The 27,405-nt window shown below is 40.8% G+C and overlaps 1 protein-coding gene and 1 long non-coding RNA gene across 5 annotated transcripts; one reads left to right on the top strand and one right to left on the bottom strand.

The window, feature by feature from the left end:
* Positions 1-351: 351 nt before the first annotated feature.
* SMPX (small muscle protein X-linked) lies at positions 352-23,936 on the bottom strand. 4 transcript variants are annotated; one of them, XM_033147275.1, is made up of 6 exons: positions 23,753-23,936; positions 22,735-22,837; positions 21,100-21,159; positions 16,201-16,284; positions 13,137-13,281; positions 352-629 (listed from the first exon to the last, which is right to left on the bottom strand). In XM_033147275.1, exons 3-5 carry the CDS (start codon positions 21,136-21,138, stop codon positions 13,141-13,143), a joined length of 264 nt encoding a protein of 87 aa, XP_033003166.1. In that variant the 5' UTR covers positions 21,139-21,159; positions 22,735-22,837; positions 23,753-23,936; the 3' UTR covers positions 352-629; positions 13,137-13,140. The 4 variants fall into 4 exon arrangements, with proteins under 4 accessions (XP_033003166.1, XP_033003165.1, XP_033003163.1 ...); XM_033147274.1 differs by having other exon boundaries at positions 21,100-21,161; positions 22,751-22,837; XM_033147272.1 differs by lacking the exon at positions 22,735-22,837 and having other exon boundaries at positions 23,724-23,936.
* LOC117045832 lies at positions 3,538-8,545 on the top strand. The gene is made up of 3 exons (XR_004426481.1): positions 3,538-3,783; positions 5,449-5,657; positions 8,293-8,545. It is a non-coding gene; the product is annotated as an uncharacterized LOC117045832 (long non-coding RNA).
* Positions 23,937-27,405: the final 3,469 nt, after the last annotated feature.

Raw genomic sequence — 27,405 nt, 5'->3', positions numbered from 1 at the left:
CATCAATTTTGCCATTAGAATTTTTTTATTTAAGCAGCAAAATGTTATCCATGTTAAATAATTCTAGACACTGCTTTTAGGTGTTAAGGAATATAAAATGTTTACTGGGCACAATAAAGTTAGCAATATTTAAGGGCGACTGGTTTCCATGAGAAAATTTAACTGTGTAGTTAGCTTTCCTATTGGCATTTATAGGACCAAAAAGAGCTTTTTCTGTAGTGCACACATTGTATATGGAATGTTAACCTTTATATGCATATACTCGGCATATCTATGATATATATTACCATGCTCTTTGGAGCATATTCAGAAAAGCGAAGAAAATGAATGCTTGTTTTCTGAAAAAAATGTTTTATTTCAATTCTTTTAAAATAATACTACATTTATCACTAATTATATGATCAAATTCACTTCATGTATATGTACACATATGCTTTGGTGCGGCTAATATAATCCATATGCTTTACAGTAATCAAAACTAATAACAAGAAAGTCCATAAATGTGCAAATATTCCTATGACGTTTCTTGTATTTAGGATGCTCACAATCATCGTATAAATATATAAACTATTGCAGTGACCTTTCTTCATTACAATCAATTTAGCTTCTCCATATGCGTCTTGGCAGACCTGCAAAATATAATCCAAAGGAGATTCATTTGCATTTTTGGAGGAAATACATGGGAATTCTAAAGGGCAATATATTCTTATGCATAGAGACAAACATCATGATTCACATAAAACCTTCACAAGCTCCTGCTATGTGGGGGAAGAAAATCTACAGATTAGCCTTGTACTGAAAGAGGATGCTATTAAAGATGTATGTTGGTACAGTCCCACAAGACAATACCCACCCATTTCTCAATATGGATGAGAAATGCACATAATGTTTTTGTTTGTTTGTTTGTTTCTTAATATGTTACTAGTCACATTTATTGTGCTTGCCCATCCCTGGATGGGGGCCAATGAGACTCGTAGACCAAAACCCCACTGAGTCATTTTGCTTTATGCTTTCATTGGATTGTTTGCTGTGATATTGTGTGGACTTAGCTAGACATGGTGGGTGGTGGGGTAGCGGGGGAGGCAGATACGTTTATTCACATGCCAGCCCTGTTCATTTTTAAAGCTGTCTCTAATTTTTGCATCAAAGGGAGACATGGGTGGGGAGCTGGACCATGAGACCATAATAAGAGCTTTGCTGGATTAGGCCCGTCGCCCATCTGGGCCAGCATCCTGTTTTCATAGTGGCCAACCAGATGCCTATGGGAAGACTAGAAACAGGACCAAAGTGCAACATCTGTCTCCTGTGGTGTCCATAAACTCGTACCCAGAGGCATACGGTCTCTAACTACCCTGTCCCTGGCTTATCCACACTCTTCCTCTTTCAGATATTTCCCCTCTTCTCAGATATTATCTGAAACCTGTTAGAAAATCAGTTTTAGCTGCTGTTTGTGCACAGGTGGATTGGACCCAGAGTGGATTTTCATGAATATTTTATCAAGTTTATACTAAAAATGAAAAGAGAAAGTGAGAAAGGACATTTCAATAACCAATTGCTCACAATATAATGATCCAGTGTATCAGCAAAAGCAGGGGCGCATACTAACAAGTCCTATAAAAATCTCTGCTCTCCCTTATGCATTATCAACTCGCACCATCCATCCAAAGGAAAATTTATTTGTCAACCCAACATTTCTTCTGATTTATGCATCTCTTTCACTAACTTTTGACAACATTTTATATCTGTTGGGACCATCCTTAGTTCCAACTGAACTCAAAGGCTGGAGAAAATTTGCTGTATTCCAGCTCTGTGCAATCTGTGATCCACAAAATTAAATGTAATCCACCTCACACATAGGGTGATCCTTCAGGGACTTGATAAGCCTCCTTTTATGCTGATTGCATGGGACAGCTTGTGGAATCCCCAGATGATCATAATACATGGCTGGAGAATGCACTGGGTCACAATTTACAGAACTCATAATATGAATTTAAAGTAGCCTATTTATGATTGGGCTGTAGTTCTCATTGGCCCAATTAGCGAGAAATGCAAAGGAAGTTCTGGAAATGTCTGCTCAGAACTTTCAGGCATTGGGAGCTGTTTCTGGCACATTCCCAGATGTCTGAATGTAGATAGCTTTGGTGGATCAGACATACTATCTTCAATTATTATTTTTGTCCTAACTATGCTCCAAGCAGTTTGAGGGTGTGGGGGACATAGTTTTCTCACCCTACCCCTATTAATCCTCATAACATCTTGAGAGGTAGGTTAAGCTGACAAAGGTAAGCTGGCCCAAGATCACCAAAACTAACTTCACGGCTGATACCATGTTTGCTACCTGAGGGGGCAAGGAAAAGATGGCACTCACCCATTCCATGACAGTTGGATCTTATTACAACAATGGTGGAGAGACAGAGCCCTACAACACACCAGAGTTTAGCTTAGGGGCCCTATATGAGCTCATGTGACACACACAGCACTGTCCCCAAACATTTTATTGCCACTCCTCACCAACCAGTCCCTGTCAATTCAGGCAGCTGGCTCACTCTCCCCAATGGTAGGGCTGGCCTTGATCGTGCTTTTTTTATATGATTGTGATATTCAATTTATATCCTTCCCTTCCTCTCACAAGGAGCCCAGGATGGCAAATGCACAAGCAACAAGCCAATTAAAACACCTTAGAACATCTACTCCAGGGGGAAAAATAAATCTTATGGCTGAAGGCTGCTGTTGATAAGGAAGGCAAAAGAACATATGAAACTTCTAAAGTTTTGCACAAGATATTCTGAGTACACAAGTGTACTTGCATTCCAATCTGAGTAATTACACTCTGCCTACACAAATTCTCCCTGCAGTTTCATTTGGAAATGTTCCTTCGCTGTTCCTCTCCTAAAGAGTGAGCTTTGCAACTGTGGGTGGATGAAATGACACTGAAACCGGCAAAAGCTTGTCCTCAGTTTTAAGTGCACAGTGCCTATTAGCTCAATACTGTAGTCTTACTGTTAAGAACATCATGTGCCCCAAAGAGCCAGTAAACTATTTTGATAACAATTAATGAGAAAAGTTGCCAGGGCAGAGTGTAGTGTGTGCTATATATAAAATATAAACACCACAGGGTGCATCTATGAATAAGCATTATGTGTTGTTTAATAGGCTTAAGAGTGCAATCCTATCATGATCTACTCATCCTATTGAGTTCAATGCTAATTACTCTCAGTTAAGTATCAATAGGATTGAAGTGCAAATAGGTTGCAGTCTATTGGTCAAATAATCTTAATCTGGAAGGCAGATCATTATGCTGATTTATTTCTATACTAAGTAAATGTAGAAATATCTATATTCTCTTCCCTTTGGAAGAGAAAGTGGGCCATTTTTAAATTTACACTAGTTAAGTTCTAGGTATGAGGCTTTGTATCTCCATCACTATCACAAATAACAAATGACAGCATCAAATAGTGCTGTCTTGATACAGTATCATCTTGATAAATATCCAGAACTTCAGGTTCATTTAGATTATCTATAATAACCATATATCATAATAACCATATATCTGAGGGCTTCCTTTTATTATTTCATTAATACATAACAGCATACCAGCAAACTGATGCCCCAAAATACACTTTGACATAACAAAAGCTTTTCTCATTTTTCCATTACAGCATCAGAGTATTGTTGGGTGGTATGCTGTAATTATATCAGTCCAGAGCCTCAAAACTGAACCAGAAAAAGCATACAGGAAAGTCTGTGAATCTAGCCTCATGGCCTGAGATATATGCCACACGTGTATGCATGTTTTATATGTTGCATGTGTTTTATTATACTGTATTTATTATCTTTGCTTGGTTGCTATGCCTTGTGTCTTGTTAGTGTCCCATGTCAAGGCAGCAGCCTTACTTCTAGCAATATTTGAGTCATTTCCATTTCCATTTGAGTCATTTCCACTGCCTGCTGGAGGGTTCCTAATTTGCCCATGAGGCCATGTCCTCAAAAAAAACCTTCACCTGTCAATCAGATGACATCACTTCAATGGGTAGGTGACATCAGCTGAGGGTTCAATTATGTGTTGACGGTGGGCGCTGGCTCCATGGAAGAAACTGGTGCACACGGACAATGTTGGCAGGGTTTAACTCTTGCTCAGGATAAATACTGGTCAGTTTGGCTGTGCAAGCAAGTTCCATGCAGAGAACTAGCACATGCAGCCAAGGCAGCATGTAGTCCTGGCAATGTTCCCCCAGAAATACACAATGCCATATCCTTTTAAGAAAGTATGACTCTTCTGAAACAGAGAGATCACAGAATTGTAGAGTTGGGAGGGACCCTGAGGAGCATCTAGTCCAACCCTTTGCAATGCAGGAATATCCAGCTGTTCGATCCGTATGGGGATCGAACCATGCTCTAACCAACTGAGCTCAAGTATATTAATTTGTCAGTGGCAATTTAAAAACAATAACAGGGCAGTATTCTTCAGTTATTGCTGAAATCTTCTTGTCTTAAAAGAAAAGCATATACATTGGAGTTTAATGTTCTCTTTTTAAAAAAAATGCAGATTTGAAACTTCCATCTGCCGCACCTCATTTGAGAAGCCATGTATAATGAAATCATCAATGCTGGGAATCTCAAGCAAAGGGGTAGATTACTTCCAGGCTAGATGTCTTGGCTGGCTGTGTCTATCATGTAATTAAACACTGACTTAAGATTCATACACGCAAAGCAAATGGTGGAAGTTGTATTAGCAGTGCTTAGTATGCCACTTCCAAGCGCTTTGTCCTTGCAACCTCACTCACGGCCTTTACATGCAATTACATGGCTGGGATTAGGCTAAGGTTCTTTAAATATTTCCAGCGGAGAACAAGCAATTGTGTGCTTTATGCCCAAAGAGGCATGAAATGTTTCCCACTCAACAAGAATCTAAGCCAGAGACCATGTGATGTTTACTCCTCGGCTGAACCCATTTATAGACACATTACTCACCACTGTCCCAGTTAGTAATACATGCCCCATTTTTTTTTAAAGTTCTGTTGCCCTTTATACTGTTTGGAGAAAGGCAAAGTGATGAGGCATTGCTGAATTATACTGTTAAAAAACCCTCTGATTCTCACCCTGTGGGTTATGGGCAAGATGCATGCACTTGCATGCAGAGTGCATGGCATTAACATCGAAATGAATCTGTTACTTGGACCATGTCAGTGAATGGGAAAAAAAGATAGGAGGTTTAACAGAAGAAATGTGGAAGGAATGACTTTCTTTAGACACTGAGAAATATTTCGTTCTTAGAACTCTAAAGCAGACAAATGAAGCTTTTGGAGAAGAGAAATGAACAAAGCAATCCTATATAGGTGAAACACAAAAGTTCATGAAACTTTGTAGGCTGCAGATAGAACCGGTAACAAATGTTTGCATTATTAACGAGAGCAGAAAAAAGTTCATCAAACTGTGTATCTCTTTCAGGCCCTATCCCTAGAAAGGAGCTTCCTGGACTCCACTCAGAATCCATCTAATGTGAGCTTGCATTCTTACCACCATTCCTTTCCACAGACACATTGATTTCAACAGGACCTACAGTATGCACGACTCTGCAACCACTGCTGTTTAGCTGGCAATGAATGTTTTCCTTTGTGGGAAGGTAAAGTGAAATTCTTTTCAGCCAGCAGCACCAGGTGAGACCACCTTCCTGAGTAAATTAATACCGTCAGCAACCGCATTCAGAGTGAGAAAACAAGAGGCACTGCTGCAAATCAAAAGTTCTGCAGCGATACTTGATAGGTGTATTTTTAAAGCCACAGTTAAGTGCTTACAAGGGGGGAAATAGAGAAATGAGCATTTGGCAGGATGAGGCTGAGTCTTTCCTGATTGATCAACAGCCATCAGTAGTTTTTAAACGTCTAATTCTATAGACAACTTTTAGTGAGGCTGTGTAAGTATGGACACTCTGGTCTCCAGTTGGTAGAAACGCAACATGAAGAGTGTCAGGCTTGTTCCATTTTCTCAGCCTCCAGCAAGCACTTGCAATTATGAATCCTTTGGCTTTCTTTTTGGTCCCTGCTGTTGCTAAGTAACAGAAGTATGTAGACCAATGCCAAAAAGGGAAAGGCATTTCCCTCTCCTGTTGCTTGCAGCAAAACTGCCCTACATTGCAGTAAAAAAGAAAAAAGAGGAAAGAGAGGGGAGAATAAATTGCAAAATGTGGTGTGAAAGTCCTCTTTTTCATCTTCGGCTCTTATTCTCTCTTGGAATCAGAGGGTTGGGAAGAGACCTCAAAGTAATCTATTCCAACCCCATGCTGAAGGAAATCTACCTACTGCAAACTTTGGCAACAGTTACTTTGATAGTGACATTAATTAAAACTTCAAGGCCATTTTTCCATTTACATTGTTGATCTAACTGGACATAGTTTTGTTCATGCAAATGCTACTGTTTCGGGCCATGGTGTAATTGGACAGATTCTACATATTAATTTCCATCAACTAATCCTAAATCTTGGAGCATAGTCCTTTAAAACTATCATAGATTCATAGAATTGTAGAGCTGGAGATGCTCTTCAAATGCTGCCTGTGTAAAGGTGTTGCCATAATAGATGAAACTGAGAGACCACTTTGAGAAGGTGTGTGTGTGTGTGTGTGTGTGTGTGTGTGTGTGTGAGAGAGAGAGAGAGAGAGAGAGAGAGAGAGAGAGAGAGTCAGTTTTAGCCCATTGGAATGGAAGATAATTTTCCCTATTGATACTAACATTGGTGGTCAGTGGAAAATGTGAGTAAACTCACTATGTTATGTCATGTCCCCACTTCATATTGAGAATGATGCTAAATGTTTTAGCTGAGTGCACTGAAAATTTATTACAGTGATGATAATTTCAAGGGTGACCATAATGTACAGCCCAGCTCTTACTGGCTATATAAAAATGGGGACACTTTCAAGGAGCTGATGAAAGCTCAATCCTGACACACACACTCTATCAAACTAACATTTCCAGCAGCCCAGAAAACAGGAACTCAGAAATGGTTTGAATGCTACTAACACTGCCCAGTTTTCTGGGAGTAAGCCCCATTGAATGATGGAGCTTCCTTCTGAGTAAACACACATAGAATTGTGCTGGCTTGTAGGTCATCAGTGAGAGGTAAACAATTCAGTGATTTCACATTCACAGTGCTGATTACTTTCTGAGAAGTGCTGGTAAATATGTCAACTCTAACCGATGTCACTTCAGAATGAAGTAAAGTGTACATATCATGATGCGAGCCTCTGATTGGCTGGTCTCCCAGTGCTGCTTATGTTATATGTAATATCAAACAAACACTGGACATGACAGCTCTTGGGTTGCTGGCAGGTAATTATAAACTACAGTATGTGGATTTTTTTTAATGAGAGAAAATTGTATTCCACTCACATGAGAATGATTAAAAAAATCCTGAGGGTAAGCTATAGACAGATACTATTCCTTTACACCATTGCAATTTAATATCAGGATAGGCAGTTATGTTTATAGTTGAGATTTTGAATAAGGCCTCTAGACACAAAGGGCAGAGCTTTGATCCATCACAGTTCATATGCAAAGGAGCAACTTTCTGAAGAGGCACCTTCAGCTTTCAGCAACTGACAGAATGGTGCTATTCAACGAGAAGGGTTATTTAACTTAAATACTATGGTTTTTGTTTTGGTATTTGTATCTATCTGCCCCAAATCCCAAACTATTCTCAGAACAAGAAATACCAAGAAAACCAGTGTTACTCTCCTGCTGTTGAATAAGAGATAAGAACATATTGTGAATTTACATTATTAATAAAAAGGGGAAAGGCGGGGGGGGGCAGGAAGGAAATAGGTTTCTGGTTGTCAGGGAAACCCAGAAAGCCAAATGATGAACAGAGCTGAACCGTTTCCATAGCTTTGATACTTAAATGAGAAAATGACTAGATTAATTTATCCAAATGGGGTTCCTAGAAGGAGGCAGAGAAGAAGAGAGATGCATTAAGGCTGCCGTGGCTAAATAGAACTAAAAATGACAAACTTTGAATAAAAAGGTCCAAACAAAAGTGACATCTAAAGGTTCTGGTCATGCATAGCTCGGTAAAACCAACCGCAAGGAAGCTTTTATACTATATTTAATAATTAGATCTTGAGTGCCTCCTTGAGGAACCAACAAAGTCCTGCAGATCAGAGCAGCTTCTGCTGCTGAATTCAACTGTGTGTAAAGAAACATTTCCAGTGTAGGTTTACTGATCATTAGTCCAGATTTGTTTGCAGGGAAATTAGATGAAGTTGGCTATTTAAATGAGAATTTATTCTGATCTGTTTGCAGGGATATTATGTTATTCCACACATTCAACTGCATGTTCCCTGGGGGAAGTAGGTTGGTTGTGCAAGACCTCAAAACCAACTATAACTGTGCAACCTGAATTTGCCAGTATGTGACTCAATCCCATCTGACAATCAGACAGCGTGGAAGCACCCTGGGTCAAGGAAAGAAACCACAACGATGCTTCCAGTGTATCCTAGCCACTAGTTCAAGCTCAAATTCTTTGGAAGAGAGGCAATTCCATGAGGAATTCACACTGCAGGTGTGCTTTCAATGAATATAAAAGGGTCTAAATGTGTGTGCACCAGCTGTTACACAGTATGAAAGGATACCATTTCTGGGACTAGGTGTCTGATTTGGATACGTGTCCATGCAAGGCTCTCAGCAAATATGACTCAGCTGAGCTTGTGATTTTGACCCATGAAATGGATCAGGACAGTTTCTCCAGCTATTAGAGATGCAGTACTAGCATGAATTAATATGTGTGCAGTCTTCAGAAGAACATAAGAATCTGCCTGTTACCAAGTCTGTTCCTTTGCTCTATCAACCCCACTGCAACCCCACACTACATGGGCACCCAACCCTCTGAAGAGGTTTCTCAGGGTTGCAGTGGAAAGAAGGGACTACAAGGAAGTCCCCTTCCACAAGCTTCCACTCCTGGTTCTCAGAATCCAAGCCACTCATTCCATTGTTTATTCTTGCATCCATGTGGGTAGCATTTCCTTTGATTCTGAAGGAATGACCTGCTTGCCCATGGGGGCTGAAATCATGTCAGTTCCTATATATTCCTTTCCCCTGACAAACAGGAGCTCCATTGCTGTTGGGGTTGCTGTTTCCAGCCTTTTGTTTTTGGGGGGCGGGGGAGAAAGCTCATTCTCACTGAGCACTTTTGGAGCCAGGGTTGTAGCTATTACAAAGTGCAGATGTAGGCAAGCCACTCTCTCCCTGCTCTGTTTTCTGTTTGTCTGAAGAAGAAGCAAGAGCTTTTATTCCTAAGTGCACTTACATTATTATTGTTTGTGCTATATGAACAGTTTCGTATGGCCAAGCATGGCATAATAGCAATTTGGAACGAAGTTTCCTCCTAGGCAGCAAATGGCATAAAGAACAAACACAACTCAAAGCTGCAGGCCTGCTTTTACATATTACTGGGGGAATAAACAGGCCTTTTCAAAGCCCAAGAAAGGGTAACATTCTCTCCCCACCCCACACAAAAGCAATTAGGGGTTCAACTCTTTCCAGGCCCTGAATTGTTAACTTCAGATTTAGCCATCAATCTCTGACAATGGCAACTGGCAAAGGCATACTGGTGCCAGTGTGGTGGATGCGGGTGGCACTGTGGTCTAAACCACTGAGCCTCTTGGGCTTGCTGATCAGAAGGTTGGCAGTTCGAATCCCCATGATGGGGTGAGCTCCCATTGCTCTGTCCCAGCTCCTGCCAACCTATCAGTTCGAAAGCACACCAGTGCAAGAAGATAAATGGGTACCACCGTGGCAGGAAGGTAAACGGCGTTTCCATGTGTACTGGCTTCCATCACAGTGTTCCATTGCACCAGAAGCAGTTTAGTCATGCTGGCCACATGACCCAGAAAGCTGTCTGTGGACAAACACCAGCTCCCTCAGCCTGAAGTGAGATGAGCGCCGCAACCCCATAGTCGCCTTTGACTGGATTTACCTGTCCAGGGGTTCTTTACCTTTTTACCTAGCGGCTACAGTGCTGGACCAGAATATATGAGAACAAGGTTCAAATCCCCACTTTGAAGGGTGACCTTGGGCCAGTCACTGCCTCTCAGCCTAACCTACCTCACAGGGTTGCTATGGGGATTAAATGTCTTGGTGGTGTGTAAGTAGCTGAATTAACCTGCACTGGCATTCTGATTTTAATACTGCTAAGGGATACGCCTTAACAGCTCTATTTTGGGTTTGTTTGTTTTTCTGTAGGCAATGCTCTGGCGAAGCAGCATTCAGCTGGATGAACTCTCCGCTCACTAGCTGGTGAGCAGATGCTTTAATCCTGCTCCTTGCAGGGGTCTGCTTCTCCAGAGCATTCCTTGCAGGGGAAGGTGCTGCTGAAGCAGTACCAAGCAGGATTAAACTCTCTACTCACCAGGGTTCAGTCCTGCTTTCTAACAAAGCAGCACCCAGCATGGCCAAACCATTCTTCTCCACCCATCAGCTGATCCCACCCCCTGACATTCTAAGACTGGTCTGCAGGATGGAAGTTGCCTGCCCCTGATTTACTGGAATAAGTCCAATTGACTTTGCAGTGCTAAATAAGTCATTTAAACCTGTTTTTTTAAAAAATGGTGCAATATCTGTGCTATTTTTCTAGAAAAAGAGATGCCGGAACTTACACTCATTCTCTTAGAATGGTGCCCACCTGAGAGGTGCCGGAACTGAGTTCCAGCTGAAAAAAGCTCTGCTTTTAATATTAATGTTGTGCTTTACTAGTTGTAACCTACCCTGGTACCTTAGGGTGAAAGGCGGGATATAAACTGTGACGATAATAATAACCATGATGTTGAACACACTGCTGTAAAAATGTGAATGTTCTAGTGCGTAAATGGTTGGACAACACATGATATATAGATCAGCAGATCTAACTCTGGGATAAAAAAATAAGGCCTTGCACACGCACACACACACACACACACACACACACACACACACACACACACACACTGTATGAAAAGCAATCGCTCCAGCAGAAAAAGCCGAAGTGAAAAGATACTCAAAGTATAAAGATTTAAAAAGCACTATACTGAAGTAATAACTTAGCCTGCTCTTGAGCCCAGGACTGTGAACACATAATTAGGTAGCCTCCTATCAAGTGACATGAGGAAAAATTACAAAAGGGAGTGATGGAAGACAAAGTGTGTGAGAAATAAATTAGCTTGATTACCGGGTTGGAGCCGTGATATTCGAGATCACTTTGTCAGCTTAATTGGCTACAATTTATGCAGCTCTATCAAACCTAACTAAGGCATTAATAGGGGAAGAGGTGTGCTCCACGTCCTTAGAAACAATTAGCCCTTGTCTTTCATGGAGGTATTTGGAAGACTCTCTGTGCTGGAAAGTGTGTGCAATTTGTAAGGTTAATTATTTGCATTATTTATTATTACCTTTTCTTGGTAGTGCCTGTTGCCATAATACCCTGAGCACATTTTTTTCTGGTTCAAACAGATCGCACAATGCCCATGTACAGAGAATTAGCTGTTCTGTATAATATTCTCAGCCAGCAGTCTCCAATTATGTTCTCCTTGAAGTTTCCTGTACATTGTGCTTTCCTCCCCTTCAAGTTTCCCCAAAAAACAAAGCCAAGAAAAGATTGATCCTTTAATTGTAGCAATAGGGGCCTCACATCCATGGTGCATGATCCTGTGGTAACCTTACAGGAGCTGGGAATCTAAGTTCTGGCTTGCCATCTACAAGGCACCTTAAATGAACCCCTCCATGTGAGAAGCAACTGTGGTGGGAACCTCAGCTGTGTTTATTAGTGTTATTTATTAAATCTGCATACCGCCCTTCATCTGAAGATCACAGGGCGGTTCACAGCATAAAAATGCAAGATGAGAACACAAAAGACATAATAAAACAAGAAAAAAAAAGACAAACCAATAACTCCCCTCCCACAAACACAAAGAAGGGGCCATTTACCAAAGTAAGAAAAGGTAAGGCAGACACCGTAACAAGCAAATCCAAGCTGTTTCAATGAGCTGAAGCAAAAGGTTTTTATCCTCCCCTGTTACAAATGAGAAGTGGGGGACGGGACGGGACATTTTTAAAATATTTTACCCAGGCTACCCAATTTTGAATGGGTAAATTGGGTACTATCCCACAGTGATATTCTGGGCAATAAAGGTGCAGGCTTTATGCTATGGCTGTTTGCCTGGACTGGAGCATGAGCTGTATTCTACAAGACAGAAAAGAGGGGAAGGATAGGGACAGCGCTATCAGTATTTGTCTATTTAGGCAAATAGCCATTTATTTGTAGTTTATGTTTTTTTTTGTCTCTAGTGCTCTTATACAACATGAAGGTGGAGCCCCAACCTGCACATTGTAGATGCCTCTATGTGAGAGCCCCATTATTCTGTAAGTGTGCTCCTCTTCCTCCTGAGAGGAGTTTTTTAAAGCTGTACTTCACATGCAGAATATATGGAAACAAGGCATTATCTGTTTTTGCACCAATTAACAACTTATTTTTGGTTGATCAAAGCCTATTGTTTCTAATTTTAAAGTAAAAGCATAATTGTTCCACGTATATTTTGCCTCTCGGCGTGTATTATAATCTGAATAATAGAATAATAATTGCAGTGCTAATTGAGTGTACTATAGCCTGTGCATTTTTATGAACAAATTGAGGTCGTATAGAAATTAGCTTCTGAATATTTTTGAAGTGACCTGCTACTGCATTATGATTGGATTTCCAAAATTTGCCTTTGGTTTACAGAGCAATAAAAATGCCATCAGTAGCATTATTTCTTGGCTTGGGTTCCTTCATGTGCAAAATGGGAGTAATGGCCTATTCAAGAGATATTTTTTTGGTCAGAATTAAGAGGGCACTTTGGGAAAGCATTACAGACAGTGACCTGACCCCAAAAGGAATACTCCTGCTCCTGCCACTCAGTCTCATCCCTGTCCAAAACAGGTTAAATGCAATAATGTAGTTTGGAATAATTTCTCTGATTCTTAAGCATATTTCAATTCAGGGTAATTACCACAAGATGACATTTCTTTTTATGCAGTGTTCTCAACTCCATCTCACCATACTGATAATTCTAACCAGAGCAAAGTTCACTATATTTCATTGTAAAAAAAAAGGTAAGGTAAAGGACCCCTGGACGTACCTTTTCATTCCTGTTCAGCTCTTGGGACAAATTTCAGCTCACTCTTTACATTCTGGATCTCTGACAGGTTTACAGCTGGGCCAGGTAATTTCTTGGCTCCTGGGAGCACCTTTTTCTTTTCCTCTTCTGAAGGAGTTGGAAGGCTCTGCAGACAAAAAACCCAGCTACCTCAAACTAATACACTGGGGGATGTTTCCATTTTCACAATGACCCAGTTCACATGCAATGCGAACCAAGGTTGTTCTTGGCTTACAGCTCAAAGTTTGGAATGAGACAAACTGGGAGCCCTGGTTGAGGCAAATCCACTGCATGCTAAGCTAAACCATGGTTACACACATGCATACTATAAACCATCAAATTATATTTTTAAAACCTCCCAGCTTTAGCCCTGGGTAGTGCTGCAGCATAAGGATTATTGGGGGGGGGGAGTGCAGTGGGTGTGATCTCTTCTCCAGTAACCCACATGTTCTTGCATCTGCACAGTGCTATTTTTCTAAAGAAAGAGGGGCCGGAACTCACCATGAACACCTCCCTTGTTCTTTTATAATGACAACAGTGCCCACTTGAGAGGTGCTGGAATTGCGAACTGAAAAAAGCCCTGCATCTGCGCCAAGCCATGATTTGCCTTGGCATTACATGCGAACTAAGCCATTATGTGACAGATCTACTAAAGTGCACAGAAGATGCTAGATCTGACATGATCTAATGTCAGCCTGCTGAAGACTATTAAGGATAGCTCTGCCACATCTCCCAGATACCTACCCTGGTAACCACACCACTTTTGAGAAGCTATAGAAACACTGTGGAACTTTAAATCTCTGGCGTTGACTGATTACTTCTGGTCATTCAGTGTTTAGGCACCTGTTCATGTAGCATGTTATGCTTCTCCTCCAGAGACTGCCTGCCTATGAGTCAGACTGAGGCAGCTGCCTCAGGCGGCAGAATCTCATGGCATGGCACCCACTCTCCCCTGCTCCTGCCACTGGAGAAGCAAGAAGGCAAGCTTCTGAAGTGGGTCTGTAACTTGGCTTCTTTATTGCACTTTTAAAGGACCACAAACAAGTTTGGAAAAAGAACACTCAAGGCCCTCCTCTCTTAGTTGTGGGATAGGATGGATTATTTATCACAAGCTTTATAATATTTTGTGCAGATGCCCCTTTCATTGTTACTAGTGGGTCTTCAACCATACAGCATCTCATAGGAATGAACAGAGGCAAATTAAGTGGCGAATATTTTTAAACCATTTTAAATATGCTGTAATTGCATAACATTTTGAAAGTGGACCTCTCCAGATAATTATTTATTTCTTCAAATGATATGAAATATAAATATGTGTTGGGGCTACTGGCACATTTATGGAACCTAAAATTAAGCACAGCTAATGCTGCAAATAGGGACATGGGTGGCTCTGTGGTCTAAACCACAGAGCCTAGGGTTTGCCAGTCAGAAGGTCGGTGGTTCGAATCCCCGCGACGGGTTGTGCTCCTGTTGCTCGGTCCCTGCTCCTGCCAACCTAGCAGTTTGAAAGCACATCAAAGTGCAAGTAGATAAATAGGTACTGTTCTGGTGGGAAGGTAAACGGCGTTTCCGTGCACTGCTCTGGTTCGCCAGAAGCGGCTTAGTCATGCTGGCCACATGACCTGGAAGCTGCATGCCAGCTCCCTTGGCCAGTAAAGTGAAATGAGCGCTGCAACCCCAGAGTCGTCTGCAACTGGACCTAACGGTCAGGGTTCCCTTTACCTTTAATGCTGCAAATAGATCACAGTAATCATAGCAATATCTGTTCTAAAATAACCTGTCTCCATGCATCTTTTCAGATTTAAGAGGAATAATTTTGCTCCTGCACTACAACATTTTCATAGGATTGGATTGAGGGAAACAACTAAGTGCATGGGCAATATAATTCTGCATTATAACATGTAGGTGAGCTATTTATTTTTATTTTAAAATGTATGTCCCCCTTTTAACTATGTAGATCTCAAATTGGTGAGTTAAGACCAAAGCAGCTGCTTAAAATTGTTCACTGAAATATGGCTCCATTTTGCAACTGGAAAAGTAGAGCCACGGACTATGTGATGGCTGTGCCACAGTCTGAGAAGTTTCTAGTCCAGAAGTTACTTATTTAATTTCAGAAGTTCATGAAGCATAGCTGCATATCTCAAATTTTCTTTCAGTAAGTCCCATGCATCTGAAATTGAATTTGGCTTCAGGTTTATAGAGTCAATTAGCTGTCTGGTTGTGGTAAATTACTGCATGCTAGCAGATCTGTAGATGAACAGACTGTGTTCTCATCTGAAATGTTCACACCTCCTACACAGTTTCCTTGCTTCTTGCCCTTTCACTCATTTTCCATCTATATCCAAATATCTGCCTACATTTCAGCCCACTGAAACCCACATGTATACTCCAAGTACTCAAATTACATAACCCATTTTTGGATATTCATAAAGCTCCTTTTGATATCTAAACTTAGGATCTAGGCCCTTTTTTAAGAGCACATCTTTCTTTCTACTCCCTTCCTCTCCCCATTATACTATGTACTACTATACTAGTACTAACACCATCCCAATACAATGAATGGTGAAAAGCCTTGAGCTGCAAGCAGCTGCTACTAGCCACAAAGCAAGCATGATAGAGGATAGAGGAAGATATCCATCCGAATGGTGGGAGTTGTGGAGATATTTGTATTGGGTTCATCAAGGGCGGGGGAGTTAAACATGCCTCCCATACGCACTGCAGCCCTGTTGCAAAGTAGGACTCCTTGCAGTTGCTTTTAGAAGCCAAACATTGGGAAATGCAGTCATGCAACACCCATCTAACTGTAGTGGTGTTTCCAGATTGCTCAGGATCTCTGTTTCTTGCCTTTGGAACACAATATCCACCATTAGTTTAGAACCGGATTTATGTTGCACCCATACACTGACCCCAAAATACAACCAACCATTGTGTGTATTAACTAATTGTACTTGAATAAAACTGATTTATACCAACTGATCATTATATGGCTTCTTAAAATAATGAGAAATGAACTAGGCTAGCAGATGAAGACATATATTGCTCTTACCTCATCAGCTTCAGTATATTCTTTTCTTTTTGGTGGCTGACCTGCTCCAGGTAAAAGGGCTCCCATTGGGATGTTGATATTAGCCTGGGAGTTAGAGATCATATCAGTATAGCATCAGGATATCATCATCATCATCATTTTATTTGTATGCCGCATTTCCATAGTTAAAACAATGCTCAAGGCGGCTTACAACATGACAAGATTTACATAATTACAAACATAACAGAAGTCATAAACAATAAATAATTAAACACATCAAAAAGTACACAACCAAATGGAAACAATTTCCACATATATCATAAGATCTAAAACTAAAGATACAACAATAATATCAATAACAGCAACAGCTCTCTCCGGTAAACAACACTCCAGTTCAATAATCTGTTCAACAGCTTCCGCTTTTGTAGCTGGAGTCAGTCTGCACTCCACTCTCCCAGGCAGATGGGAAAGGGCCAGCAAGGCAGGGTGCAGGTCTTCCAGGGCTCACAGCCAAGATGGTCTCATTTAAAACAACACAGATAAAAATTAAAAACAATTTAAAAGCAGCTGCAGGCCTTGTGAAGGCTGTCAGGCCCCGTCCCAAGCCAGGTGGAAAGAGGCAAGGGCAGGGTCCTTCAGGCCCTCAGCAGACAGTCCTCCTTGCTCCCTACTTGATGTGGTGGGCTTACAAGGGCTCTTGCTGGAGAACTGCTATACATATCAGTCCAGAGATAAGCATGTCAGCCTGCCATTTGTCCCCTGTTGTGTCTTTTGCCCCTTCATTCTTTTGGTAACGTTCTTTGCAAATTCCACTGGAACTGATTTTCCCTGAAGGTAGGTTTGCCATCCATCCAAGTTCAGCTGTGGCTGTCCGAGTATCCATTAAGGTTTCAGGCAGATGGGTGCTATTGCTCCACCATAGGCTTTGCGTTTACAAGCTGCATGACATGCAGAAACTCAGAAGGTATTTTTTCTCATCACGTTGCCACTGTGCTGAGTCAAGCTGCACCTGCTGAGGACATCAGAGGATGTTGCAGGGGCAGCTGACAGTTCAGGGGAGCCAGAGGAGGGGGGCACATCACCAGAACCAGAGGTGCCCCCGTCTCCACAGATACAGCAGGCTCTGAGGCAGCAGGAACTGGAATATACAGCTGTAAATTCCACTGAAATGGTCTCCATACATGGTACTTCTAATAGCAGTAAGAGAATGAATTACTATATTCCAGGACTGGCACAACCATAGGCAGGGTGAGGCCACTGCTTCGGGTAGCAGAAGCCTCCAAGATGGTGCCCCCGTGAACCCACTGCCTGCCCTGCTGCCTCCACCGCCGGCGTTGACGCAGATTTCGGGTGAGATCACACTGATTTCCAGTAAGATGTCACCAAAACTAAGTGCCAGAGGTGGGGGCAGCAGGCAGAATTCCCATTTCACATCAAGCAGTGAAACAGCACGCATCATCCTGCTATACTCTATTTTCCAACTCATCTATTAAAATATGTGTTTGTATTTCTTTGCTTTCAGGCAGCCTTCTGAGGGCAAGTCCACTTTTGTTAGCAAGCTCCAGTTAGTGTCCTCTGGGCTATGTAGGTCTAATAGAAGGCTTGCAACTGGGCCTCATTCATGTGGATGCGCAGCTGGACTGAACCCCAGGTTTCATGTGGAAGCAACCCAGTTTAGGGTGGCCATTTATGTGTTACCAAAAAAGATGGAATGCATCACTCAAAAGCAGACAGAAGAGGGCACCAATTTGCATGGTATTTGCCTATGCTGGTTTTACTGTACAGTATAGGTATAGATGCAAATTTATATATCTGTTGTACAATACGTATCACCATAGCAGGGAAGATTATGACCGGATAACCCATATAAGTGCTCAGTCTGCTGTCAAGGTGCCAACTGCTGATGAGCAACTTTGAGCCCCTGCTTTTCCTTCTTATGGTTTTTTATATTTAAACTGGACTTGGGCCGAATAGCTCTTCAAAGAAGTGAGACCTTTTATGTTCAATGGGACTTGCTCCTATGAAAGACTTTAGTGCTATTTTTTTGTTTGCCACATTCACTCTTGGCCAAGTGTCTGGGAGTGGTGAAGGAATGGGTGCATGCCAGTCAGGGCATTTTTTCAGCCGGAATTCGCCAGAAGTCAGTTTTGCCACCTTTCAGGTGGGCGCCATTGGCATTATAAGAGAACAAGGGCAGCATTCATGGTGAGTTCCAGCACTTTTTCCTAGAAAAATAGCACTGATGCCAGTCATGCGTGTAGCCACTTCTCACACAAACTCTGGCAGGCATGTAGACACAGCACCCCTTCCTTAGCTGTGTCAGCAACCCTTGGCACATAGTGGGACTTCTGGCTAGACATGTATAGGGTTGCACTGTCTATTTAGCTGTAAAGTTAAAGAGATATGTGACACACACACACACTTTGTATAATATATAATTTTGCTTTCAAAGCTCATGGCTTAAAAGAAAATATTTTTGCTATGTGTAACTGTAGTAAAATAAACTCACATTTCTCTAGAAGGTTAATTGGGAATCCTTGGTGGATAATTCCCTTTAATAGGAAATAAGGAGGCTGTAAACTACAATAAGTTCACAATGCTGAGTTAAACTCCATGCTTAATGGACTTAAACCGTTTGTTTCAATGCATTTAAGTGAATTGTTTATTAGAGCTTATTTAAAACTACATAACAATGCCTTGTCATTAATCAAAATGTAGATTCCCTATGCTTATAGAATGCAGTGCAGATGAAACCATTTGAAAATGCTAAAATAAATGTAACGCTCTACTACATAATTGCTTTCGACTTTGTGTATTAAAATGAAAAGGCTCCCTTTGTTTCATTGACTGATGTTCGTGCACTGCAATCTATAAATAAAAGTTATTTTCCCCAGAGATTGGTAGACATTTTCCTGCTTGATTTCAAGGGAGAGGCAATTTAAATCCTGTCCATTTAAATCTTCACAATGTATACCTTTTTTGTTTGCCTAGCCACCATAAAAAACTAATTTTGATAGAAAATTAATACTATATAAATCTATTTACTACCAGGAAACAAATATTTCCTGTCTTCAGAACCAATAAAAAGCTGCAGCTATAGTAATTTCATGCTGTAATTCAGATGGTTGTGAACAGAAAAATCTTTCACTACTCCACATGTGGATGGGCAAACCTTGTACAGCTAATACGTACAGTTGTGAAAAATAGGATTATAAAAGTCAGAGAAAATGGATAAAACAAACACCATTAGCTGTATTGCTGGATAAGTGTTTAATGGATATTGTATTTGTTTAAAAAACAATTAATTTTTTTTTTTTTTAAGTCAACCAGACAAGGGAGGAAAAAGAGATTTTGAGCATGGATCTGTGGAATTCCCTCACAGTCCTAAGAAACAAATGCAGACATTCTGCTATGGATTGCCAATTGTAGGGCTGGAACTTCAAACTATGATATGTGCTCTTAACTATAGTAAGTAGAAACCATGATTTTGCATTACAACTATCCTGAACCCAACCATTGGCCTAATTTGGATGGTTATATCTGGGCTTTATATGCAGCTGATTCCCCCCCCCCCCCGGTGACATGTAGCCATCAAACACTGGTCTTCCATTAATCCGTCTGAACTGGAAAACTATAGTTGTGCAGTTTGGAACAATCCAGAATCAAACAAGAAACTGTAGTTAACTGGAGACTTTCAGGTTAAATGACTGAGGAGGGATAAGGCTATGTGTGCCGATGAAAGGCTTGTGCATATCTTGGTTAAATGAGCCAAGATACGATCATCCAGATCGAGCCATAGCAGTTCTGCAAACCCTAGAAATTAATATTATTTGATAAAACAATACAAGGTATTTACCCACACCTTTGTATTCATGATAGCACTAGTGAGCACATTAATATATTGAGTACATCTCATTGACTACAACTGTGAGCACTTAAAAGGGTTGTTCAGCTTGAGAACATTGGCTTCGATGCAGTGTGGGAAGTGGGGCAAGTCTGCAAGGGAAAGAGGCAATTGGCAAATGTCACCTTCCTTTCCTTCCTCCGGTGAGAGCCTCTGCTGGACCTCGGGCCCTTCCTGTGTTTGGACGTAGTCCTATTAGGAACATAATGGATACTCCAGGTGCAACCCAGTGTAAGCAAATGAAGGCATACTGAGCATCTGGTTGTCCAAGAGACACACTCTCCCTCCCTCCCTCTCTCTCTCTCTCTCTCTCTCTCTCTATATATATATATATATATATGCCATAAATATTAGTATTGGGAGACGGATGGTGAAAACAAATGTCCGTGAATCTAAACTGATGCCATTGAATCTAAACTGGCACAAGTTCTAATACTTCAGGTTTGCCTGTTTATGTGGATTGGTTGGTTAACTTATTTTTCCATACAGCATTCAGTGCTTTGCAATTCTAAACATGTTTACTTGTAAGTATGCATAGGACTTCAGCTTTTTATACTTGTCAGATTCTTTTCTTTCTTTTTTTAAAATAATCTTGGCTTAGCTTAAAAGGTCCCAGTAATGGAAAGTGAATTTTGCTGGACAATTAGAAGTAAGCAACACACAAACATAGGCATATATGTGATGTTTGTGCAGTCAAATGCTTTTAGATGATGTACAAAAAAACACCCTCCAGCTTCTTCATCATGCTTCATGGAAAATGCTATAGGTTGTGTGTGTGTGTGTGTGTGTGTGTGTGTGTGCTTGACACAGCACATAGGAAAACTAGTTAAGATAATTAAGCTGATAATGGAATATGTAAAACCATGGAAAAGTCGGGATCAAAATGCATTTACTTGCATGACAAGCAAGTTTTAAATAATTCCTAGTTAGCGCTGAAGTGCCAAACAAACGGATGTTTTGTTTTCAATCAAAATACTTCTTATTTACTACTAGTAACATAAAATGTTATCTCTTACCTGAATGCTTCTAACATTCGAAGCTGGCTGTTTTGACATTTTAAAGGAAGAGATTTATCCCTGAAAGCAAAATAAGTATGATTAAAAACAAAACTTTTTTACAAGCAACAATGGCTTGATTAACTACAATTTTGCCCATGTTTCTTCTTGATAGGTATTCATTCATCAGTCCAGATTGTCTTTCGGGCTTAGTTTCAGAGTTACTTAGATACAACCATAGAATGCTGCAAAGGAGTGAGAACACCTGAGCTTCCCTTGTTAATTTTTCATAGGCAGAAAGAGCAAGATCGCTTTCCCAACACAATAGTAAATGAGAAGTTAGCTTTTCCATCAAACAACACATATTCATGAAAGAGCTACTTATTAATATGTTTGCTTCAAGTTACACAATCAGGAATTGCTTATATTGAAAACCTGGCTTTTGGTGATAAAAAATTAATTTGCCCCATATAAAACTTGCAAAGCCATTATAAATTCCTTTAACTTTAAACCGAAGGTAATGCATCTTCTCAACAGTAAAAGGCAACTGCAGCCTGAAGCTGATAAACAAACTACTTGAAGGCCCGTTAATATGGGTTGTTGAGAGAGGAAAGATGAATGACTATTTAAAACTGCAGCAGCCGTAACATTCCATGTGGTCCACACTCTCTTTCCAGTTTGTCTTCTCTGTCTAAACGTGGCACTGCCTGCATATGGCTTCCCAGGAACAGTTCTTTAAGCTTGTAAAGCTCTTAAATGGAATATTAACTTTGGGATGAAAATCAAGTAACAAAAACAATGTGAAGGCAGAGCAAAGCCCCTATAGAGGTGCCTCATGGAGTTGTGGAGAACTTCTGGCAGAGACAATCTTTCTTCCCTGCCCGTTTCTGCTGACCTCATTATTGCCAGAGAAATCAGGACAAGAGAATGCTGAAGAGTAAAAATAGACAACCTTCTTGGGCTACGTTCTCTCTTCCCCCTTCCCCTTTGGTACAACTGCTGGCTATCAGACATTCAGGAATCAAAATATAACGGTAGGCTGCAGCAACTTTATATTTGACTACACGTGTACAGGAGCCAATGCTGTCACAAGTTCAACAACTCTAGGGTTTGTTTTAAAAAACCTCAACAATTTGGAAGTCCTCCTAAAAAAAATTAAAAAGCTCAACCCTACAAGCTGATAGTGCTGTCATGTTGCACGGATATTCTTCACGTTGCACCAGGACTTCTGGAACCCAGCCAGATATGCAATATTTCACCAGGGTATCCACCAAGGGGAAGAGGGGTGGGCACTGTCTCCTGCACTAGCATCCATACAGAAATATCAGGAAAGAAAAAGCTCTCTGGAAGAAACATGGCCCAGTATGGCTACAGTAGCAGCAAGCATTACTCTCTTCCTGCAAGTCCTTGTGACATAGAGCCTGAGGGCAGCTGTGTACCAAGGAGCAATGCCTCCAGTCTTCCTCCTCTACCCCTATCCTAACTTTCATGCAACAAAATGGGAGTGATCAAACTCAACTAATTATGCTCCTCAATGCTTTCCTAAGTATTCGGCTAACTGGTGTTAAAACATCCAATATTTAAATACAATTTTTAGCTGAAAACCTGGATACTACTAAATCTTTCAGGCATTCAAACATTTAGTTCACGGCTTACCTTTTATGGCATCAGTCTACCACATGTTGAAGGCAATGCCACAGTTGTTTCTTTTTGGAACTATTTAGCACTTGACTTCATTGTGCGAATGTCCCTATGATTCCTGAACAGGCGGATGGGATAGGAAGGAATAAAACTCAAAGAAGTGGTGATCTTCTCTGCCTGATCTAAAAATAAGTCCCGAGAGAGGGTGCCAAAGGACACGCAGCTGTTTGCACCGACCAAGTTCTTCGGTTTGCTTTAAAGGAGCTGATCTACCTGAGGCACTTCCATAATTTACGTCTTTCATAACACTACCCTAGATCCATTTGAAGAGGAACTAGGAATGTCATCCTTTGACTCCCTGCTGTATGCATGAAACTGGCACAAGTGTTATAAACAGAAAGCTCTGCTGTGTTGAAGACCTAGATAAAAATTACACTGCTGGGAGCCCAGCATGTACTGAAAGCAGAAGAAAAGTCCATGCTGAAACTTTACTGCTCGCCATGCAGTTGCACCCCATCAAGTTCATTGTAACTACTTGCCTTATGGCAATTTTTATCAAATCCTTGATCTCATACAGTGATCTTATAACTGTTATAACGTTGCTGTTGTTACTTTGCTGGTACTTGCAACAGCATCAACAAACATTGGGTAAATTAAAATATTTCAAGCAGACAACAATAAAGAAATGGTGGAGGAAAATGTGCATTTTTTCTAACTGTATGGAGCACATTTCCATAGGGGCCGTGTTGGTATATACACAGGGGATATTCTTAAGATAATTCTAAGTGCCATCAACATTCTTACTGTCTTAAATTTCCAATGGCGTATAAAGCACTTGTAATAGCAGCCTGTGTAAGCGTACTTATCTGGTTTACAGAGATTAAACTTTACAGAAAAGGCAGTTCATTCATTCATCTCCTAGCAATATATGAAAGTGTTTTCCCAAGTCAACCTTTCACTTTTTCAAACAGCACCCCCTCCCCATATTAGCTTTTATTATGTACCTGGTTATTTATATAAGAAACACTCTAACCTGTCAGGAGAGTAGATGCAAACACCTCCTTTCGATGCTGAGTGATGCACCTTCTTCGATCAGCTGAGATCTTCCTTGGAATCCTTTAGCGGTGGCTGGAATTGATGAAGCCCTTTGTGCCTGTGTACTAACTACCAAGAGCACTTCTAGAGCTGGAGCAGTGCTGAGTTTAGAAGCCAAGTGTAAAAGAGAATTCCTGTCATAGCTTACAGTTGTTCTTCCTAAATATAGAGTCGGATTCATCCTGTAACTTCATTCCCTCATGGCTAAAATCGGGGCTCAAGTGTCAAGCAGGAAAGAGTTAGCAAACTCACCGCCAGGACATATTTTGCTCTCACTTTCTCAATGTGGAATTTTGGATTGTTTTTATTTAAAAACAAACAAACAGATTTTGCTGTTGGTAGGACCTAAAGAGTAGCGCAAGTTCCCAAACTATTTAAGGCAGAGAGCAAGAAAGACATGCAACACTTCCTTTTGGTTTTCACGCAAGATTGTCCTCAAGCTACTCAAATATGGTTTGGTGACCACAAAGTTAGAGGCCAGTTATGCAGGGGCATTTTCAGTGATATTTCAAAATAGCTGTTTGCTAGTATAACTGTTCTGTTGCACTAAGGACCGAGTCCAAATGTTCAGTGATTACCATTTTTGTGTTTTGTCTACTGTTTTAAGCCTCAATCTAAGAAACTTGGGCCCCCAATTTATTTGTCTTGGTAAATGTTTCCCCACTTGCACAGAGATGTAACAAAACAAATACATTTATTAAATTACTAAGAAGGGAAATGGGCAAAAAGAAACACATCCTTTGGTAACCTTGAAGTTACCAGAAGTCCAAAGAACCAGGTCTAGCTGCACATTGGAAAATTTATTTACTTACAGGGTACAGTTGTTTCTGAGGTGACCTCCAAGCTGAGAACATTGTTTTTGGCAGAATGCCACTGGAACAGCACATAGAGCTTGCTCCTCATGAGGCCATGAAGGCTGGATGGATAATACAATATTTTCTAATGCTTAGAGTGTAGGCAATGGGGTGAATCCAAAATGTAATACTTCAGCAAAAGTGTATAAAACAGAACACAGCAAACAATTGCAGGTAGACTGCTAATCAGTAACATTTATCATCCTCATCTTCATCCTTTCTATTTAAAGACCCCATACTCTCTGGAGATCTTGAAGCTTTGAAGATATGCAAGTCTTAGGTCTGTGGATAGTAGAGAAGTTAAAGGAATGTGGACTTACTGTTATAAGGTAAACAAGCAGCATATGAGTTCTTGTGGTTTTATTCTGCCTATGCTACATATATAGAGGACTTGTCAGACTCACAGAGAAGATGTGTATCAATAGATATTAACTACAGTAGTGGAAAGGAATCTCTGTGTTTACAGGCACTGCGTCACTGAGTACCAAATGCTGGGAGATAAACAGGAAATACCTGTCCTCTTCATCCATCTAATCTCTCAAATGTTCCTGCTGCAGGACACAAAATTCTGGTCTATCAATCAAGGCAATCACGGTGTTATATAAATTTTAGCAGTTGATTGAAAAGGTCAACAGATGCAACATCAGTAGTTGTTTGTTGTATCCATACTAACTCTGGTGAACAAGCATAGCACTTCGTCTTGGTCTGTTGTTACATAACACAACTACAAGTTTGTCTTGTGAGATAAACTTTTGTGAATTTTTATTACAATAAATTCTATATTATCATCATCATTGTAATCATTATCACGTTTTAATATACAGACAAAGAAATATTATGTGCAGGTAATATCCAGTGTTTCTTTTTTTGGGGGGGGGTATTTAAGGGTATGCAGTAGGCTACTGTCAACCCTCCCATGTTAAAAGTGTGGCACTTACTGTAACAACTTCATGGTGAGTACCACACCTTTATTTCTTTTCTTTTCTTTTCTTTTCAAAAAGCACTGGTAATATCCATTGTGTGGATATTGAACTCCATATATTTTAAATAAAAATTATCTTCTTTCAAAGCCTATTTCCACACCACATACAGCTCAATAACTTCAGTTTTGTGATTCCGAACAATTTTTACTTCAGCCTCAAAGACATTTTAGTCAGGTATGGGATTACAGCCAAAATTGTGTAACTTGACATTTGTTTTTATCTCCCTTACCCCCACTCTCACCTCTTAGTCTGTCTCATGTGGTTCCAGAAGCATTCAGCATATGCAGTTTACGTACAATTAGCCCCCTGTGTTACGGAGGACCCCCACAAATTATTAGTACACATTGTTAGCTGTGAGGATACATTTGAAACATGAAAATAATGAACTGCCATAGTTGAATCCTAGTATTTTAGTTTGTTGCTTTGTTTCTACTCTTCATTTCTCCTACTCCCTGATTAAAGTAAATGGACGTAAATCCATTAGGGCAGAGGTTTCCAAAAGGGTACAGTACCTGTGAAGACCTTCATTGGTGGCCCTGAAGAGGGGTGGCAGACTCTGAGCTTTCATTAAAAAAAAGTCTCTAGCCTATATAGAAAGAAAGTTATGAAGTATAATGTACAGGTACCCTTCTAAGTCATTTCTGTTAAACAAGTCAGCCCGACTGCTCCTCCCTGTCAGGGTTTTTTGTTTTTTTTAGCCTATCTGTGAAGTCACAGCTGTGACCAGGCAATGGGAATCCCTGGGGTCCTAACAAGGCCACATTTATAATGGTGAAATTGGAGAAATTGTACCAGGGCCCATGCCAGCAGAGCCAAAAGGCACTGAGCTTTTTTTTTTTTAAGTAAGTCTTTTGCTCTTCTAGACAGAAAGTTATGAAGCATAATGTGCAGGCAACCTCCTAAATGTGGGTCCCAACCTGACAGAGGCAGAGGGCCTATAATAATGTTTCTTCTAACTCTGCAACGCAGAGCACTTGTGGAGTTGAAAGGGCCCATCCACTTTCAACTCCAGATGGCTATGATGCTAACTCCTCCCCTTAATTGCTGAAGGAAGGGTTTACCTGGGCAGCTGCTGTGGGACAATATTAGAGAGGAGAGGGAAAAGTAGGATAGTTGCAACCTCTTTGGATTTTTGGAAGATGCTGAGGACAGGGGAAGCAGTAAGGCCATTCTACAACGCTTTTTCCTGATTAATCCAATTGTAGGTTTTTTTTGGGGGGTGGAGGTGGGAAGCACTCAGTTCAGAGGCATCATGATCACCACCCTTTTCTGTCTGGCCCACAGCAGGGATAGATCCCAAATTGTTTGGGGAGGTGAGGGGAGTACAGTACAAAGGCAGAAACAGGGTTAACACCATCTCATTTTGACAAAATCTTGTTTAATTAGGTGAAGGAACAGGGGTAGTACGAAGAGCTGTGCACATCACCCCACGGACCATAAATCCACTATTGGGACGATAAGGTAGGCAACGTGCATGTGACGTGCTGGAATGTAGTTTATAAACAGAAGGCTGAAGCTGCAAACCTGTGCCCATTTACCTAGAAGCAAGTCCCATATACTCTTGTTCCTGAGTAAATATGAATAGAGCAGAGCTGCAAGGCTGAAATCCTAAACACAGGGAGCACCTTCACCCAACACAGTTATCAGTTTATTTAACAAGCCTATGAGGCCGGAGGTGACACAGTAAATTTCATGACTGAGTAGGCATTTGAGCAAGGAATTATTGTCCTAGCCCAGCCCCACAGCCACTGCAC

The sequence above is a fragment of the Lacerta agilis genome, chromosome 4 (genome assembly GCF_009819535.1).
Source record: "Lacerta agilis isolate rLacAgi1 chromosome 4, rLacAgi1.pri, whole genome shotgun sequence".
Lineage (NCBI taxonomy): Eukaryota > Metazoa > Chordata > Lepidosauria > Squamata > Lacertidae > Lacerta > Lacerta agilis.
This window is presented reverse-complemented; position numbering and strand designations above follow the sequence as displayed.

Bases quoted from the DNA above. Each gene is read 5' to 3' on its own strand.
- SMPX (XM_033147272.1), bottom strand. From the start codon at position 21,138: ATGTCAAAACAGCCAGCTTCGAATGTTAGAAGCATTCAG. The intron at 16,285-21,099 runs GTAAGAGATAAC...TCTAACTCCCAG, and splicing joins CGAATGTTAGAAGCATTCAG to GCTAATATCAACATCCCAAT. The intron at 13,282-16,200 runs GTAAGAGCAATA...TTTTGTCTGCAG, and splicing joins AATATACTGAAGCTGATGAG to AGCCTTCCAACTCCTTCAGA.